The sequence below is a fragment of the Phyllopteryx taeniolatus genome, chromosome 4 (assembly GCF_024500385.1).
Source record: "Phyllopteryx taeniolatus isolate TA_2022b chromosome 4, UOR_Ptae_1.2, whole genome shotgun sequence".
NCBI lineage: Eukaryota > Metazoa > Chordata > Actinopteri > Syngnathiformes > Syngnathidae > Phyllopteryx > Phyllopteryx taeniolatus.
The window spans coordinates 1,776,076-1,792,615 of record NC_084505.1 but is presented as its reverse complement, the minus strand read 5'-3'; the positions used below and the strand labels follow the sequence as shown (position 1 = coordinate 1,792,615).

Sequence of the window (16,540 nt, the reverse complement as noted above, 5' to 3'; positions counted from 1 at the left end):
GGAAACCGGGAAGCATAACAGCGCCATCGGGTACAGCGTCGCAAAGCCAGGTCTCCGTGAAGCACATGGCCGCGGAACGTCCGAAGTCTTTACTGGTCTTTAACAGAAGATGAAGCTCGTCCATTTTGTTGGGTAGGGAGCGTACATTCGCGAGGTGGATCGACGGGAACGCCAATCTGTGTCCTCTCTTGCGGAGTTTCACCTGAATGCCTGCTCGCTTCCCTCTGTGGCGCCGCTTCCGTCTCCATGCGCCGAAAACCGCGGACGCCGCTCCGGTGAGTAACTCTGGGAAAAAACTGAGCGGATATTCGAAAGTTGGTGACAGAAAGTCCGGAGTAGACTCCTTGATGGTTAGCAGGTCTCCCCTTGTGGAAGTGAGTCGTGTAAGGTCTCCAAAGACGGACGAAAAACACAAAAAACACAAAAACAAAGACAATACTAGAGAGCGCGTTACCGAGGCGACCACACTGGTAGGCGCCATCTTACAAGAAATGAGGGATGAATCTGGGTGCTTTTTTTTTTTCCAATTTCTTTTACTTGTTCAGCGAGCATTAGCAATGCGGCATTTGTGTTAGCTTGAGGAGGAATGTAAATACCCGCGAGTATGAAAGATGCAAACTCACGCGGCGAATAGAATGGCCTTACAGTTCAAAAACAGCGACTCCAAGTCCGGTTTTGCAGTGTGTGCTGAGCGCCGTGACCATTTTTCGTTATAGAAGCATATCCCCCTGCTTTTTGTTTTCCCCGATAACTGTCTGGTGTAGTTGGAAGCCCGGAAGCATTACGCCGCCATCGGGGACGCGTTTACAAAGCCATGTCTCCGTGAATCATAGGGCGGCGGAACGTCCGTCTTGACTGATTTTTGTGAGAAGATGAAGCTCGTCCATTTTGTTGGGTAGAGAGCGTACATTCGCGAGGTGTATCGACAGGAGTGGCATCCGGTTAGTAACTCGGAGAAAAAAATTTGCGGATTTGTGAAAGAAAGTCTTCCCTTGTGTAAGTGAGTTGCGTAATGTTTCCAAAGACCAACGAAACACAAAAACATCGACAACACTGGAGAGCAGGTAACCGAGGCGACTACACTGTTAGGCACCATCTTTAGTTATTTCTCTATATTCTCATCCGGTTTATTTAGAGTTTATTTCAGTTTATTGTCTTCTCCAACAGTCAAAAGGGGGTGGGTGTCTTGCGACCCTGTAAAAGTTAAATGTAGACTTAACAGTTTAAAATAAAAAAACAGAAAAAAAACCTTTTTATCCATCCATACATTTTCTTCAGCTTATCCAGGGACAGGTTCCAGGGGCAGCAGCTTAAGAAGGGAAGCACAGAGTTTCCTCTCCCCAGCCACTTCGTCAAGCTCTTCCAGGGCCTCCTGGGGACGTGCTTAGAACACCTCACCAGGGAGGCGTCCATGGGGCATCCTCATCAGATGCCTGAGCCACCTCATCTGGCTCCTATCGATTTGGAGGAGAAGCGACTTGATTCTCAGCCCCTCACGGATGACCGTGCTTCTCACCCTATCTTTAAGGGTGAGCCCAGACACCCTGTGGAGGAAACTAATTATGACCTCTTTTATCCACAATCTTGTTCTCTCTGTTGCAACCCACACCTCAAGAACATCGGTGAGGGTAGGAATGTAGATCGACCGGGAAATTGAGAGCTTCACTTTTCGGCTCAGCTCCTTTACCACCACAGACCGATACAGAGTTTGCGTCACTGCAGACAATGCGCTTATCCATCTGTCGATCACCCGCTCCCTTCTTCCCTCACCGTGAACAAGACCCCTAGATACTTGAACTCTTCCACTTGGGGCAGGAGCTCTTCCTTGACCCGGTGAGCGCACTCCATTTGGCATGGGACAGTATCAGATTCTGACGGTTGAGCAAAAATACCACTGTATCACACTATTTAAATTACAGCTCTAAAATCTGTTAGTTTGACAAATTTGGGTAAATAAAAACTTTTTTCCATTGAAGATCCATTTTATTTTTAAATAAAATATATATGTATGGTACATAATTGAACATCCATCCATCCATCCATTTTCTGTACCGCTTCTCCTCACTAGGGTTGTGGGCGTGCTGGAGCCTACCCAAGCTATCTTCGGGCGAGAGGCGGGCCACACCCTGAACTGGTCGCCAGTCAATCGCAGGGCACATATAAACAAATGACTATTCGCACTTACATTCACACCTATGGGCAATTTAGAGTCTTCAATGCACCTACCACGCATGTTTTTGGGATGTGGGAGGAAACCGGAGAACCCGGAGAAAACCCACATAGGCACGGAGAGAACATGCAAACTCCACTCTCTCTGGCTCCACGTGTATTTGTGTGTGCACTGCCGCCCCTCTGCTCCGCTGGGGGGAAAGAACGCTGCTCAGCTCTCATTAACGTCAAAGTGGCTGATTGTTTAGCATGTGACAGTCTCGTCTTTGCAAGCAGCCCATCATACACTGCGTTACATTTGAACTCGCTCATCTGAATTTCCAAATTCCTAGTCGAAAATTTAAATGGAACCGCCCTCTGAAGTCGGATTTCACACGGAAATCACTACCCCCCGAGTTGGCTTTCAAAGATGGCTGCCCCGTGTGTAAACAGTAAGTAGAAGCCGTATTAAGCTGTTTCTTTTTACTTCTGAATAGTTTTTGTCACACTAAGTCAGCCTTACACATAGACATAAATAGATGGTATTATTGCTGGAGTGCAAAATACCTTTTTCACATGTTATCTGCCAGAGGAGTGGCCTCGAGTCATAAATGTGATCACTTTAGACTCGACAATATATTTAAAAACTTGCAACTTGACTTGGACTTGAACAGCAATGACTCGTGACTTCCCTCCGAACTGAACCCATTGACTTGAAAAAACCTTCTACTTTGACCAAAGCACTGAGAAACAGTGGAGGTGGGGGTTGCCGTTCCTGCGGTCATAGGCTGTTTCCTACTCCTTGAACGCTGGCAGCTAGATTCATTCCACACATCCACCATCCACACACAGATGTAATTGCGAATATTACTCCGCGGCAGACTAATAAGCGCATTGGCCTGAGGTTCCGCCTGTGCGCTCCGGACCTGCTTTGGATAAGTCACAGGAGTTGATGAGACCAGAAAAAACACTTCTGCTTCTGCTGTTAAGAAGAAACGGTACTTATACTCCGTTTCGATTATCTAAATGATCATCGATTATCTTTGACGACGATTCGCCTGTCGATCTCCCGTTCTATTCTTCCCTCACTCGTGAACAAGACCCCAAGAAATTTGAACTCCTTCACTTGGGGAAGGATCTCATCTGTCCAAATTCTGTCCATAAAAGTTATGAATAGAATCGGTGACAAAGGGCAGCCTTGGCGGAGTCCAACCCTCACTGGAAATGAGTCCGACTGACTGCCGGCAATGCGTACCAAACTCTGACACTGGTAGTACAGGGACCGAACAGCCCGTATCAGGTGGTTCGGTACTCCATACTCCCGAAGCACCCCCGACAGGACTCCACGAGGGACACGGTTGAACGCCTTCTCCAAGTCCACAAAACACATGTAGACTGGTTGGGCGAACTCCCATGCACCCTCGAGGACCCTGCCGAGGGTGAAGAGCTGGTCCACTGTTCCACAGTCAGGACGAAAACCACACCACTCCTCCTGAATCTGAGATTCGACTTCCCGACGGACACTCCTCTCCAGCACTCCTGAATAGACCCTTACAAGGGAGGCTGAGGAGTGTGATCCCCCTGTAGTTGGAACACACCCTCCGGTCCCCCTTCTTAAAAAGGGGGACCACCACCCCAGTCTGCCAATAAAACACTGTCCCCGATGTCCATGCGATGTTGCGGAGGCGTGTCAACCAGGACTGCCCCATAACATCCAGAGCCTTGAGGAACTCCGTGCTAATCTCATCTTTTTAACCACCTCGGTGACCTCAACCCCAGAGATAGGAGAGCCCGCCTCAGAGAAGCCAGACTCTGCTCCCTCATGGGAAGGCGTGTCGGTGGAATTGGGGAGGTCTTCGAAGTATTCTCACCACCATTCACAACGTCCCGAGTCGAGGTCAGCAGCGCCTCATCCCCCACTATACACAATGTTGATGGTGCACTGCTCCCCCCTCCTGAGACGCCGAATGGTGGACCAGAATTTCCTCGAAGCCGTCCAGAAGTTGTTCTCCATGGCCTCACCGAACTCCTCCCACACCTGGGTTTTTGCCTCAGGGACCACCAAAGCCGCATTCCGCTTGGCCAGCCGGTACCCATCAGCTGCCTCAGGAGTCCCACAGTCCAAAAAGGCCTGATAGGACTCCTCCTTCAGCTTGACAGCATCCCTCACCGCTGGTGTCCAGCAACGGGTTCGGGGATTGCCGCCACCACAGGCACCGACTACCTTACGGCCACACCTGTCGGCCGCCTCGGCAATAGAGGCGCGGAACATGGTCCACTCGGACTCAATATCCCCCGCCTCCCTCAGGACGTGGGTGAAGTGCTGCCGCACGTGGCAGTTGAAACCTCTTCTGCCAGACATTCCCAGCAGACCCTCACAATACGTTTGGGCCTGCCACGTCGGACCGGCATCTTCCCCCACCATTGGAGTCAACTCACCACCAGGTGATCAGTTGACAGCTCCGCCCCTCTCTTCACCCGAGTGTCCAAGACATGTGGCCGCAAGTCCGATAACACGATCACAAAGTCGATCATCGAACTGCGACCTTGGATGTCCTGGTGCCAAGTGCACGTCTGGACACCCTTATTCTTGAAAATGGTGTTCGTTATGGACAATCGGTGGTGAGCACAGACGTCCAATAGCAGAAGACCACTCTGGTTCTGATCAGGGGGGCCGTTACTCCCAATCACTCCCTTCCAGGTCTCACTGTCATTGCCCACGTGAGCATTGAAGTCCCCCAGCAGAACGATGGAGTCACCAGCGGGAGCGCTCTCCAGCACCCCCTCTAAGAACTCCAAAAAGGGTGGGTACTCTGAACTGCTGTTTGGTGCATAGGCATAAATAACAGTCAGGCCCCGTCCCCCCACCCGAAGGCGGAGGGAGGCTACCCTCTCTGGAGGCTACCCACTGGGGTGAACCCCAACGTACAGGCGCCAAGCCGGGGGGCAATAAGTATACCCACACCTGCTCGGCGCCTCTCACCGTGGGCAACTCCAGAGTGGAAGAGAGTCCAACCCCTCTCAAGATGACTGGTACCAGAGCCCAGGCTGTGTGTGGAGGCGAGTCCGACTATACCTAGTCGGAACCTCTCGACCTCACACACCATGCTCGGGCTCCTTCCCTGCCAGAGAGGTGACATTCCACGTCCCGAGAGCCAGCTTCTGTAGCCGGGGATCGGATCGCCAAGGTCCCCGCCTTCGGCCACTGCCCAGCTCACACTGCAACCGACCCCTATGGCCCCTCCCACAGGTGGTGAGCCCATGGGAAGGGCGCTGTTTGCGCCAATCAAATTTAAGCGATAGTGACGTTTAAATCTAGTTCACCAATCAAACGACACAAGAAAGTCACATGACCTCACACGTCTTCCATTGGGCTTCCCGGGCATAAGTATTAACATAAGCCAGCCCCGCTGATTGTCGTGCCTACGTGGCAGCCATGTTGGCAATCTCGTCGTTATCATGAAGGCAACGGCGCGCTACTCGTGTTTACATTTAGATGAACAAAAACAACAGCTTTCATGTATTGTAGTATTTGTCTGGCACTGTCTGCCCAAACGTGGATATTTCAGCTAATTTATAACTTGAGAAAACAGTGCAGTAAATCTCTTATTTTTCTTTTTTTTTTTTTTTGACTCTGCATGCACACACATACACAGCAGCATCAGAATTTGCACATTCACATTTTATTTTGTAATTGTTTTTATTGATGTTCATGCTGTGGTTAAAAAAATGAGGTTACTCACTATTTACTCAGTACTTGAGTCATTTTCACTGTGTACTTTTTACTCTTAATGTTTTGGGGAACTACTTTTTACTTGAGTCATATTATTGTCAAGTAACAGTACTCTTACTTGAGGATAATGTTTTGGCTACTCTACCCACCTCCTCGATTGGTATTCTTACGTTTAAGCAACATTTTTGCTCATCAGATCAGCCAATGTCATATTTGTTGCACTGGTCTTTTGTATTTTCGCATTGAGGTGCTGCGGATCATGGCCCTCGTTGTGGTCCCAAAGGAACCGCAAAGCATATGCAACATGGGCGACGAGTTTATCCACTAGTACATCTTGTATTAATTAGGAAATGCGGCTACAATCATCTAATTAGTTGACGGATGTTAATGTTAAATGTATTAAGCGACGGAGCGATGTTAGGGATTATGTCACAACACAGAATGAACTAACTTCTAAATCAGAAATGAACAATGAAAACTGAAAAATATTGTACTTACTATTTTCCTGGATGAAGCATTTGGGACTAGCCTTTGAAGTTGGTAACAGTGCAAAATTAAGTGAAACAATGATTTTAATCAATTCTTTTCAAGAATGAGAGTGCTGAAAGAGGAGGATGCTATTCATGTGCCACAGCTCGAAGCAGGCAACAGGTGCAGGTGGAGATGGGCTTGGCTGAAGTTGGAGGCCAGAACAAAAAAGTAGTGAGGCAAATTTTATTTTAGTCTTACATTTGTACATCAACATGTGCTTGAGTGGTGTAAATAAGTTTTTCTGTGTGAAGAAAAACATTTTTTATTTTTTTTGCCTTATTGTACTCTTCCGAGTCTTCCAGATTGCTTAATTTATGTTAAAATAAAAAATATGCCCCCAGATCCCCTCTACAATGTGTTTTTTTGGTCACCTTTTTCATGCCTTTGGTGTTTGCATGTCTGTCATATGCATGTGACATGATGTTCATTCACTAATAAGTTCCATACACATGCTATAGGCTTTGTGTTGGGACCACTAATAATAACACAGGTTATATTAAGATATCAACTGACAGGTTCTTACAGGTGTTAAGACGCAATAAAAGCATCCCACCGCACCACTCATCCGTAGCACTGCCTTGCTCATTTGCCACATCCTGTCCTGTCTTTTCTGTCCTCTCTCATCTTGTTCTTTTGGGGAGTTGTTGCATGTCCTCCGGGTGTCTGTCAAATAAGAATTTAATTAATTTATGAGAAAGTAATAAGCCGGGAGCGACGTTTGCGTTACTTCCGGTTTATCGTAATTTTGAATGTAATTGTTTAATTCAAATTAATGTGTCGGAAAAGGGCACCACATCAATTTTTTTCAAGTTTTACTTTAGGCGAAATGACGAGAAACCTTTTTAATCAGTCTCAATCTGTAGGTTGCTACAATCTACGAAATTTTGAGTCCTAGGTTACAGAGGTTTATTTAAACTCAGAACACACACAAAATATGACCAAGAGTGGAATTTTATGTTATATTTAATGAAACACACAACTACAAAAAGAAAATAACACTGAGGGTAAAAGAGAGTAAGAAAATGAGGCGTACAAAAATGGAAAAGCCAGCAAGGACCCAGGGCGGTCCCTCAGCACAACCGAAGCGCCCCGATCAGTCCCAAAGGGAGGGGCAAGTGTACCACTCCTCACGCCCATTCTTCCCCCACCTGCTACCCAGCGCACCCCCGGAGAGCATGGGGGCCCCAACCACCAAAAGGGCCCAACGCAGGAGCCAGCTGCCACCCGAAAAGGTCACAGTCCGCCAAAAGCGAGTCCATGTCAAGCCGCTGCCAGGAGCAATGACAGGTGAGGGCACCAGAATTGGAGAGAGGAAGGCGGGACTCAGGCGGGAGGGGGGGGACCATCTCCACGTGGCTCGTCAACCGAACGTGGGGGCACATGCCCCAGGAGTCAAGCCAAGAGAAATATGAATACCCACCCTATTACTATTGTTGCCAGGTCCACAACTGCCAACTATTGTTCCGGTACTGTGATCATGTGTGGTGGGGTGTCATTGGTGGGTGATGACCCGCAACCATCACTCCCACCCAGGCCAACTAGCTCCCCAAAGGATGTGTGAATGTATGTGGTGCATTTATAAAAAAAAAAAAAAAAAAAAAAAAAAAAAAAAGACAGAGCAGGCCGGTGTGCCGGAACACCTGGCCGAGTGTCCTACCCAGCCCGACACTGCCCTCCCCCTACTGACGGGTGTATGATGCTTTCAACCTGGAGGACCGGCCGAGCACAGAAGGGGGGCAACCGGACCAGAGACAAGCACATATGTGCCAGGACCCGGCCTGGCATACCGCTCATCATGCCTCGTGCCAGCCCCCCAGGGGACCCTCAATGATATGTTAATGTGCCGAATGTGCGAAATATGTACAGTGTGAGGAAAATGTGCGTGAAGTGTGTTAAGAGGCTAGACTCCTGCGGGCCCTAACAAGCTCGACCGGCTGGAAGACCGTAGAGAAAAGGGGGGCAGCACCTCACCACCCCACAGTTGTTCTGCCGTATCGCTATTGCCAGTGGTTCGACACATTCGGTAGTATGAAAAATTATATTCACACGTAGCAACTCACAATTTGCACTGTATTTACTAATGGTGGAATGCACTTTTGTCAGTGACTTTTTATTAATCATCCTGATCGTATATTCACAGAGCCTAGAGCTGAATGTGGGGACTATGACAGGAAAATCTCGGGAGTTGGTTGACATGATGATTAAGAGAAAGGTTGATCTATTGTGTGTCCAGGAGATCAGGTGGAAAGACAGTAAGGCTAGAAGTTTAGGGGCAGGGTTTAAATTATTTTACGATGGTGTAGATGGGAAGAGAAATGGAGTCTGGGTTATTTTAAAAGAAGAGTTGGCTAAGAATGTCTTGGAGGGGAAAAGAGTATCAGATCGAGTGATGAGGCTGAAATTTGAAATTGAGGTTGTTATGTATAATGTGATTAGCTGCTATACCCCACAGGTAGGATGTGACCTAGAGGTGAAAGAGAAATTCTGGAAGGAACTAGACAAAGTAGCTCTGAGCATCCCAGACAGAGAGAGAGTCATGATTGGTGCAGATTTTAATGGTCATGTTGGTGAAGGAAATAGGGGTGATGAAGAAGTGATGGGTAAGTATGGCATCCAGGAAAGGAACTTGGAGGGACAGATGGTGGTAGACTTTGCAAAAAGGATGCAAATGGCTGTAGTGAACACTTTTTAACAGAAGAGGCAGGAACATAGGGTGACCTACAAGAGCGGAGGTAGAAGCATGCAGGTGGAATACATCTTGTGCAGACGATATAATCTGAAGGAGGTTACCGACTGTAAGGTAATGGTAGAGGAGAGTGTGGCTAGACAGCATAGGATGGTGGTGTGTAAAATGACTGTGGTGGATTAGGAAGACAAAGGCAGAGTGTTGTGCAGCTTTTCGGGAAGAGGTGAGAAGGCTCTTGGTGGACAGGAGGAGCTTCCAGAAGACTGGGCCACTGCAGCCAAGGTGATCAGAGAGGCAGCCAGGAGAGTACTTGGTGTATCTCTCGCAGGAAAGGAGAGAAGGAGACTTCGTGGTGGAACCTCACAGTACAGGAAATCATACAAGGAAAAAGGTTAACTCAGAAGAAGTGGGACACTGAGAGGACCAAGGAGAGCCAAAAGGAATACATTGAGATGCGACATCGGGCAAAGGTAGAGGTGGCAAAGGCCAAACAAGAGGCATATGATGACATGTATGGCGGGTTGGACACTAAAGAAGGAGAAAAGGATCTCTACAAGTTGGCCAGACAGAGGGATAGAGATGGGAAGGATGTGCAGCAGGTTACAGTGATTAAGGATAGAGATGGAAATATGTTGACTGGTGCCAGTTGTGTGCTAGATAGATGGAAAGAATACTTCGAGGAGTTGATGAATGAGGAAAATGAGAGAGAAGGGAGAGTCGAAGAGGCAAGTGTGGTGGACCAGGAAGTAGCAATGATTAGTAAGGGTGAAGTTAGAAAGGCATTAAAGAGGATGAAAAATGGAAAGGTGGTTGGTCCTGATGACATTCCTGTGGAAGTATGGAAGCATCTAGGAGAGGTGGCTGTGGAATTTTTGACCAGCTTGGTCAATAGAATTATAGCGAGTGAGAAGATGCCTGAAGAATGGAGGAAAAGTGTGCTGGTGCCCATTTTTAAGAACAAGGGTGATGTGCAGAGCTGTGGGAACTATAGAGGAATAAAGTTACACGCAAGTAATAGAGTTAAGGTTATGCGCTCTCTAGTATTGTTTTTGTTTTTGTGTTTTTCGTGCGTCTTTGGAGACATTACACGACTCACTTACACAAGGGGAGACTTGCTAAGCATCAAGGAGGCTACGCCGGACTTTCTTTCACCAACTTTCACAAATCCGTTCAGTTTTTTCCCCGAGTTACTCACCGGAGCGGCGTCCACGGTTTTCGGCGCATGGAGGCAGAGGCGACGCCACAAAGGGAAGCGAGCCGGCATCCAGGTGAAACTCCGTAAGGGAGGATACAGATTGGCGTTCCCGTCAATCCACCTCTCGAATGTACGCCCCCTACCCAACAAAATGGACGAGCTTCATCTCCTGTTAAAGACCAGTAAAGACTTTGGACGTTCCGCCGCCATGTGCTTTACGGAGACTTTACATTAACACTATGCTTACATATTCAACGTGCCTTTTAGAACACCGTATTAAGAAACTGAAGATTAACAAGACAACTTTATGAAGAAAATGACTAAAATTAAATATCACAATTGTACAAAATTCAGCCATAGTTAATTGAGTGAAGTTTATATACAACCACTAACCGGTCATTTTAACACTCTTTTCATCCGATGAATGCATAGGAGGTGAACAAGATATTCATTAAATGGTCGTGAGGGTTGTTATGGGGGAGGGGAAATCTTCATTCAAAATGCTGGAGACAGAGATACCTATCTAATTTGTGGCAGGTATTTTCCACACACACACAAATATAGGTGTGAAAAAGTATTGGCCCTCTTGTCAAATTCTTATATTTTTGCATCGTTTCCCCACTTTGTTTTAAGATCATCAGACAAATCAATGTAAATGTCAGACAAATATAACCCAAGTGAACTTAAAATGCTATTTTTAAATTGTGATTTCCTTTATTAAGGAAAAAAAAACTATTCAAAATGAAAAATAATGGTCCCCTTAATGTAATAACTGGTTTGGCCATCAATATCCTATGTATATTTAAATCCAAGATGGCGCCTACCAGTGTGGTCGCCTCGGTAACGCGCTCTCTAGTATTGTCTTTGTTTTTGTGTTTTTTGTGTTTTTCGTCCGTCTTTGGAGACCTTACACGACTCACTTACACAAGGGGAGACCTGCTAACCATCAAGGAGTCTACTCCGGACTTTCTGTCACCAACTTTCGAATATCCGCTCAGTTTTTTCCCCGAGTTACTCACCGGAGCGGCGTCCGCGGTTTTCGGCGCATGGAGACGGAAGCGGCGCCACAGAGGGAAGCGAGCCGGCATTCAGGTGAAACTCCGCAAGAGAGGACACAGATTGGCGTTCCCGTCGATCCACCTCGCGAATGTACGCTCCCTACCCAACAAAATGGACGAGCTTCATCTTCTGTTAAAGACCAGTAAAGACTTCGGACGTTCCGCGGCCATGTGCTTCACGGAGACCTGGCTTTGCGACGCTGTACCCGATGGCGCTGTTATGCTTCCCGGTTTCCACATTCATCGAGCGGACCGCGACATGGAATCATCGGGGAAAACAAAGGGCGGCGGGATATGCCTCTATATCAACGAAAAATGGTGTACGGACGTCACGGTGCTCAGCACACACTGCAGCCCGCATTTGGAGTCGCTATTCTTAAACTGTAAACCATTCTACTCCCCACGTGAGTTCGCATCATTCATTCTCGCTGGCGTCTATATTCCGCCTCAAGCTAACACGAACGCCGCATTGCTAACGCTCGCCGATCAAGTCAACGAAATTGAAAAAAAACACCCCGACTCACCCCTCATTATTCTCGGGGACTTTAACAAAGCTAAACTCAACCACGAACTCCCTAAATACAAGCAGCACATCGACTGTCCTACCAGGGAAAATAATACTTTAGACCACTGCTACACCACCACCAGTATTACTCGTGCACTCACTGTAGTTGTCTCGCCGTGCTGCATTATTTGCATATAGTGGCCACTCATGCCAGAGTAGCATCTGCTCCATTTGCACACTGATTGAGGAGTATCTGTAACATTTGCACAACCATTGTCCCAGATTATCGCACTACTCGTCACTTTAAACCGCATACACTCCTTGAAGTCTCAGTGCCCTTTGCACAATGGTCATTGCACCGGACTATTGCGATATTAGCCATTCGAACTGAGGACTCTGCATCTTTTTGCACAATTGTTTTTTGTCAATGTCTTTGTCTCCAAAGTGTTCTGTAAATTGACTGTCTGTTGTACTAGAGCGGCTCCAACTACCGGAGACAAATTCCTTGTGTGTTTTGGACATACTTGGGAAATAAAGATGATTCTGATTCTGATTCAGCAGCAGCAACTGAAATCAAGTGTTTTCTATAACTGGCAATGAGTCTTTCACATCTGTGTGGAGATTATTTTGGCCCACTCTTTCTTGCAGAATTGTTTGAATTCAGCAAAAAAAAAAAAGACTGTTTTTGAGCATGAACGGCCACTGCATTTCAATAAGATTCAAGTCTGGAATTTGACTAGGCCACTCCAAAACTTTCATTTTGTCTTTTTAAGCCATTCAGAAGTTGACTTGCTCGTGTGTTTTTCAAGGAATTGCACAATCTGGAGACTGGCTGCTTGCTGCCACGCTTTTGATCTCACCCATGTATTTGAACAGGAACTGTGCAAATTCAGCCATTTTAACTGTGAAATCATGGATATTATCGAATTTAAAAAGATGAAAGATGAAAAGCACAGACCAGAGAACTAAAATGGAAATTTTATGTAATGGAAAGAAATTTTATGTAATTATTTATTTACCCTTCACATGCAGGTGAGGCTCTGCCTACCCTGACTGCACATCCCTGGTTTGTTGCTACGTATACTTTGTGTTGCAACAGTTCTCCATCCAACATTGAGTTAACCCATCTGTGTGCAGGTACAACGGAAGAGAGCTGTCCACAGGGCTGGCTACAGTTTAGCGGCAGTTGTTACTATATTTCCTCGCAGAGGAGGTCTTGGGACAACAGCCGTCAGGACTGTCTGCAAAGAGATGCTGACCTGGTTATCATTGACAGCAGACAGGAACAGGTATTTTTATGTGAAGATAAAATAAACCTCACTGTGACATTTTTTAGGAGATTATCTTCAAATTCTTGCATGCTATCTGAGGGTGCTTTCGCACTACCACTTTAGTTCGTTTTAATGGAGATGGAACTGGTCTGAAATCTGCAATGTCTTGGTCCAGTTCCAAATGCACCTGAGCGCGGTTCTCATCTGATGTGAAAGCCATCTCACCTCAATCCGCTTGAGCCCACGTGTGCATTCATTTTTAATCTCGGGCTGTGTAGCTGGCACAACATTCACAGTAGCATCAGCAACTAACAGGATGCAACATGATCTGATTTATGTGCTTCCACAACACTCAAAAGATATTATGGTAACATAAATATAGGTAATGTAAGCAAATAAGACCGCTGACTTTAAGGCAGTGATTCTCAAACAGTGTGCCATGAGCGCTCTACAGGTGTGCCGTGGGAAATAATAAAATTGTATTTAATTGCTTAAAAAATTATTTATTTACAAGAAATTATGTATCTTTGTTCGTCTATTTAAGACAGTGAGGGATAGTGACAGACAGAACAGATAAATGCTCTTCTGTTAGATGGCAGGAAGTACATACAGTAATTAATGTATACACTTTTTGTGACATTTTTGTTTGTTGGTGTGCTGTGAGATTTTAAAATTGTAAAATATTGTAAAATCACTGCTTTAAGGTCTTTAAGTTTAGCAGGTTTCCATTAACATCAAACATACTACATAGATACATCATAACCACCAAGAGCATAAAGGCAACAAGATACAGTGGGTACGGAAAGTATTCAGACCCCCTTAAATGTTTCACTCTTTGTTATATTGCAGCCATTTGCTAAAATGCTAAAAGAAATTTCCTCATTAATGTACCCACAGCACCCCACATTGACAGAAAAAAAAACAGAATTATTGAAATTTTTTCAGATTTATTAAAAATCAAAAACTGAAATATCACACAACCATAAGTATTCAGACACTGCTGTGACATTAATTAAGGTTCCTAAGAGAACAGTGGCCTCCATAATTCTGAGCAATCGGGGGAGAAGAGCCTTGGTGAGAGCGGTAAAGAAGAACCCAAAGAGGCTGTGGCTGAGCTCCAGAGATGCAGTCGGGAGATGGGAGAAAGTGAGTTCACTTGGGTTATAGTCAACTTGGGAAAGTCAACCATCCCTGCAGCCCTCCACCAGTCGGGGCTTTATGGCAGAGTGGCCCGACGGAAGCCTCTCCTCAGTGCAAGACACATGAAAGCCCGCATGGAGTTTGCTAAAAAACACCAGAAGGACTCCAAGATGGTGAAAAATAAGATTCTCTGGTCTGATGAGACTAAGATAGACTTTTTGGCCTTAATTCTAAGCGCTGTGTGTGGAGAAAAACAGACACTGCTCCTCACCTGTCCAATACAGTCCCAACAGTGAAGCATGGTGGTGACAGCATCATGTTGTGGGTGTGTTTTGCAGCTGCAGGTGACAGGGAGACTGATTGCAATCGAACCAGTTTTTATACAGGGACATCCTGGACGAAAAACCTTCTCCAGAGTGCTCAGGACCTCAGACTAGAAAAAAACTATACTATTCAGCTTCTGTCAAAATGATGGATGGTCGGGAGTGACGTAATCATATGGTGCCGGAAGTGTCTTTGTTGTCAGATGTACACCGAAAGTGACGTCATCACATGGCGCCGGTAATGTACCAGGGGGGGACCATTGTTTGTTGCCTTAAGTAGATCGGAGGTGACATCATCATGTGGTGCCGGAAATGGACAGCGGAAGTGCCGTTGTGTTGTTGCTGGAAATGGACCGGAAGTTATGTTGTTGCCGGGAATCTAAACCGGAAATCGGAGGTGACATTAGAGGATGTGACGCCATCGGTTGTTGTTGCCGGAAGTGTGGAAGGTGTGACCGGAAATCAGAAAGGCTATCTCCGTGTTTCAACTTGTCCAGACATGTTCAGTCAACATGTTCGTTAATACCATGTTCAAAATACCATTATAATGTTCACAATCTATCAATTCATTTGAAACTCACCGAGGGTCATACGACGGGCCGCTATGTCGACAGACGCACGACTGAGTGACTTTTCAGCCTTGTACTTTGTGTTCTTATAATCCATAGCAAATACATCAGCTTAATTTTTTTCTCGAGGACCGCCCTCAAAGGCGTGTCTGTGCATGCGCACTCTTGATCTATCGCACTAATGGCACAGTATTTAATTATAGTTATTTGCATATCAGCATTTAATCCATTCACTTTACAAGATATTACAATATTTAATCATTTTTCATGTTCATCAACTAACTAGGGTTGGGGCTTTTTGAAAGTTTATGCATATTTCCTACACATGCATCCATCCATTTTCTGAGCCGCTTATCCTCACAAGGATCGCGGGACTGCTGGAGCCTAACCCAACTATCACCGGGCAGGAGGTGGGGTACACCCTGAACTGGTTGCCAGCCAGTCGTAGGGCACATACAAACAAACAACCATCCGCACTCACTTTCACACCTACGGGCAATTTAGAGTCTTCGATGAACCTACCATGCATGTTTTTGGGATGTGGGAGGAAACCGGAGTGCCCGGAGAAAACCCACGCAGGCACGGGGAGAACATGCAAACTCCACACAGGCGGGGCCGGGGATTGAACCCAGGTCCTCAGAACTTTGAGCCAGATATGCTAACCAGTCTGTTACCGTGCCGCCCTTTATTAAACATGTTTCAGGTAAAGTTTAAATAAATAACACTTCGTAAATCACAATGTCACATCAGTGGTGAGCAATTTTTAGAACAGACCAGCGGCTACTCGTGGTCCTTGGGGTCTACCTTGTGCTTGCATAGTGCTTCAAGAAATGTTTAAATATAGTACATAAACAACGTAAGTATTTATAATTAAACGGGCTAACTTTTTTTCTACTCAAATTTCAGGTTTAAAAAAAACAAAACTGAATCACAAGAATAAATAATTATAACTTATAATTATCTATCCATCCATCCATTTTCTACCGCTTATCCGGGTCGGGTCGCGGGGGCAGTAGCTTTAGCAGGGACGCCCAGACTTCCCTCTCCCCAGCCACTTCATCCAGCTCTTCCCGGGAGATCCCGAGGCGTTCCCAGGCCAGCCGAAGGACATATTCTCTCCAGCGTGTCCTGGGTCATCCCCGGGGTCTCCTCCCGGTGGGACATGCCCGGAACACCTCACCAGGGAGGCGTCTGGGAGGTATCCGAATCAGATGCCCCAGCCACCTCATCTGGCTCCTCTCGATGTGGAAGAGCAACGACTCTACTCTGAGATCCTCCCGGATGACCAAGCTTCTCACCCTATCTCTAAGGGAGAGCCCGGACACCCTGCGGAGGAAATTCATTTTGGCCGCTTGTATCCGGGATCTTGTTCTTTCGGTCA

At 46.3% G+C, this 16,540-nt stretch overlaps 1 protein-coding gene across 2 annotated transcripts in view; it reads left to right on the top strand.

Annotated features, from left to right (window-relative positions):
* The window catches only part of LOC133477380 (CD209 antigen-like protein E), a 68,030-nt gene that overhangs the window by 5,012 nt on the left and 46,478 nt on the right, over positions 1 to 16,540 (top strand). For both annotated transcript variants that reach the window (XM_061772042.1, XM_061772041.1), the window contains exon 3: positions 12,994 to 13,145. In XM_061772042.1, coding sequence (XP_061628026.1) covers positions 12,994 to 13,145 — 152 coding nt within the window. The remainder of the gene's footprint in view (positions 1 to 12,993; positions 13,146 to 16,540) is intronic.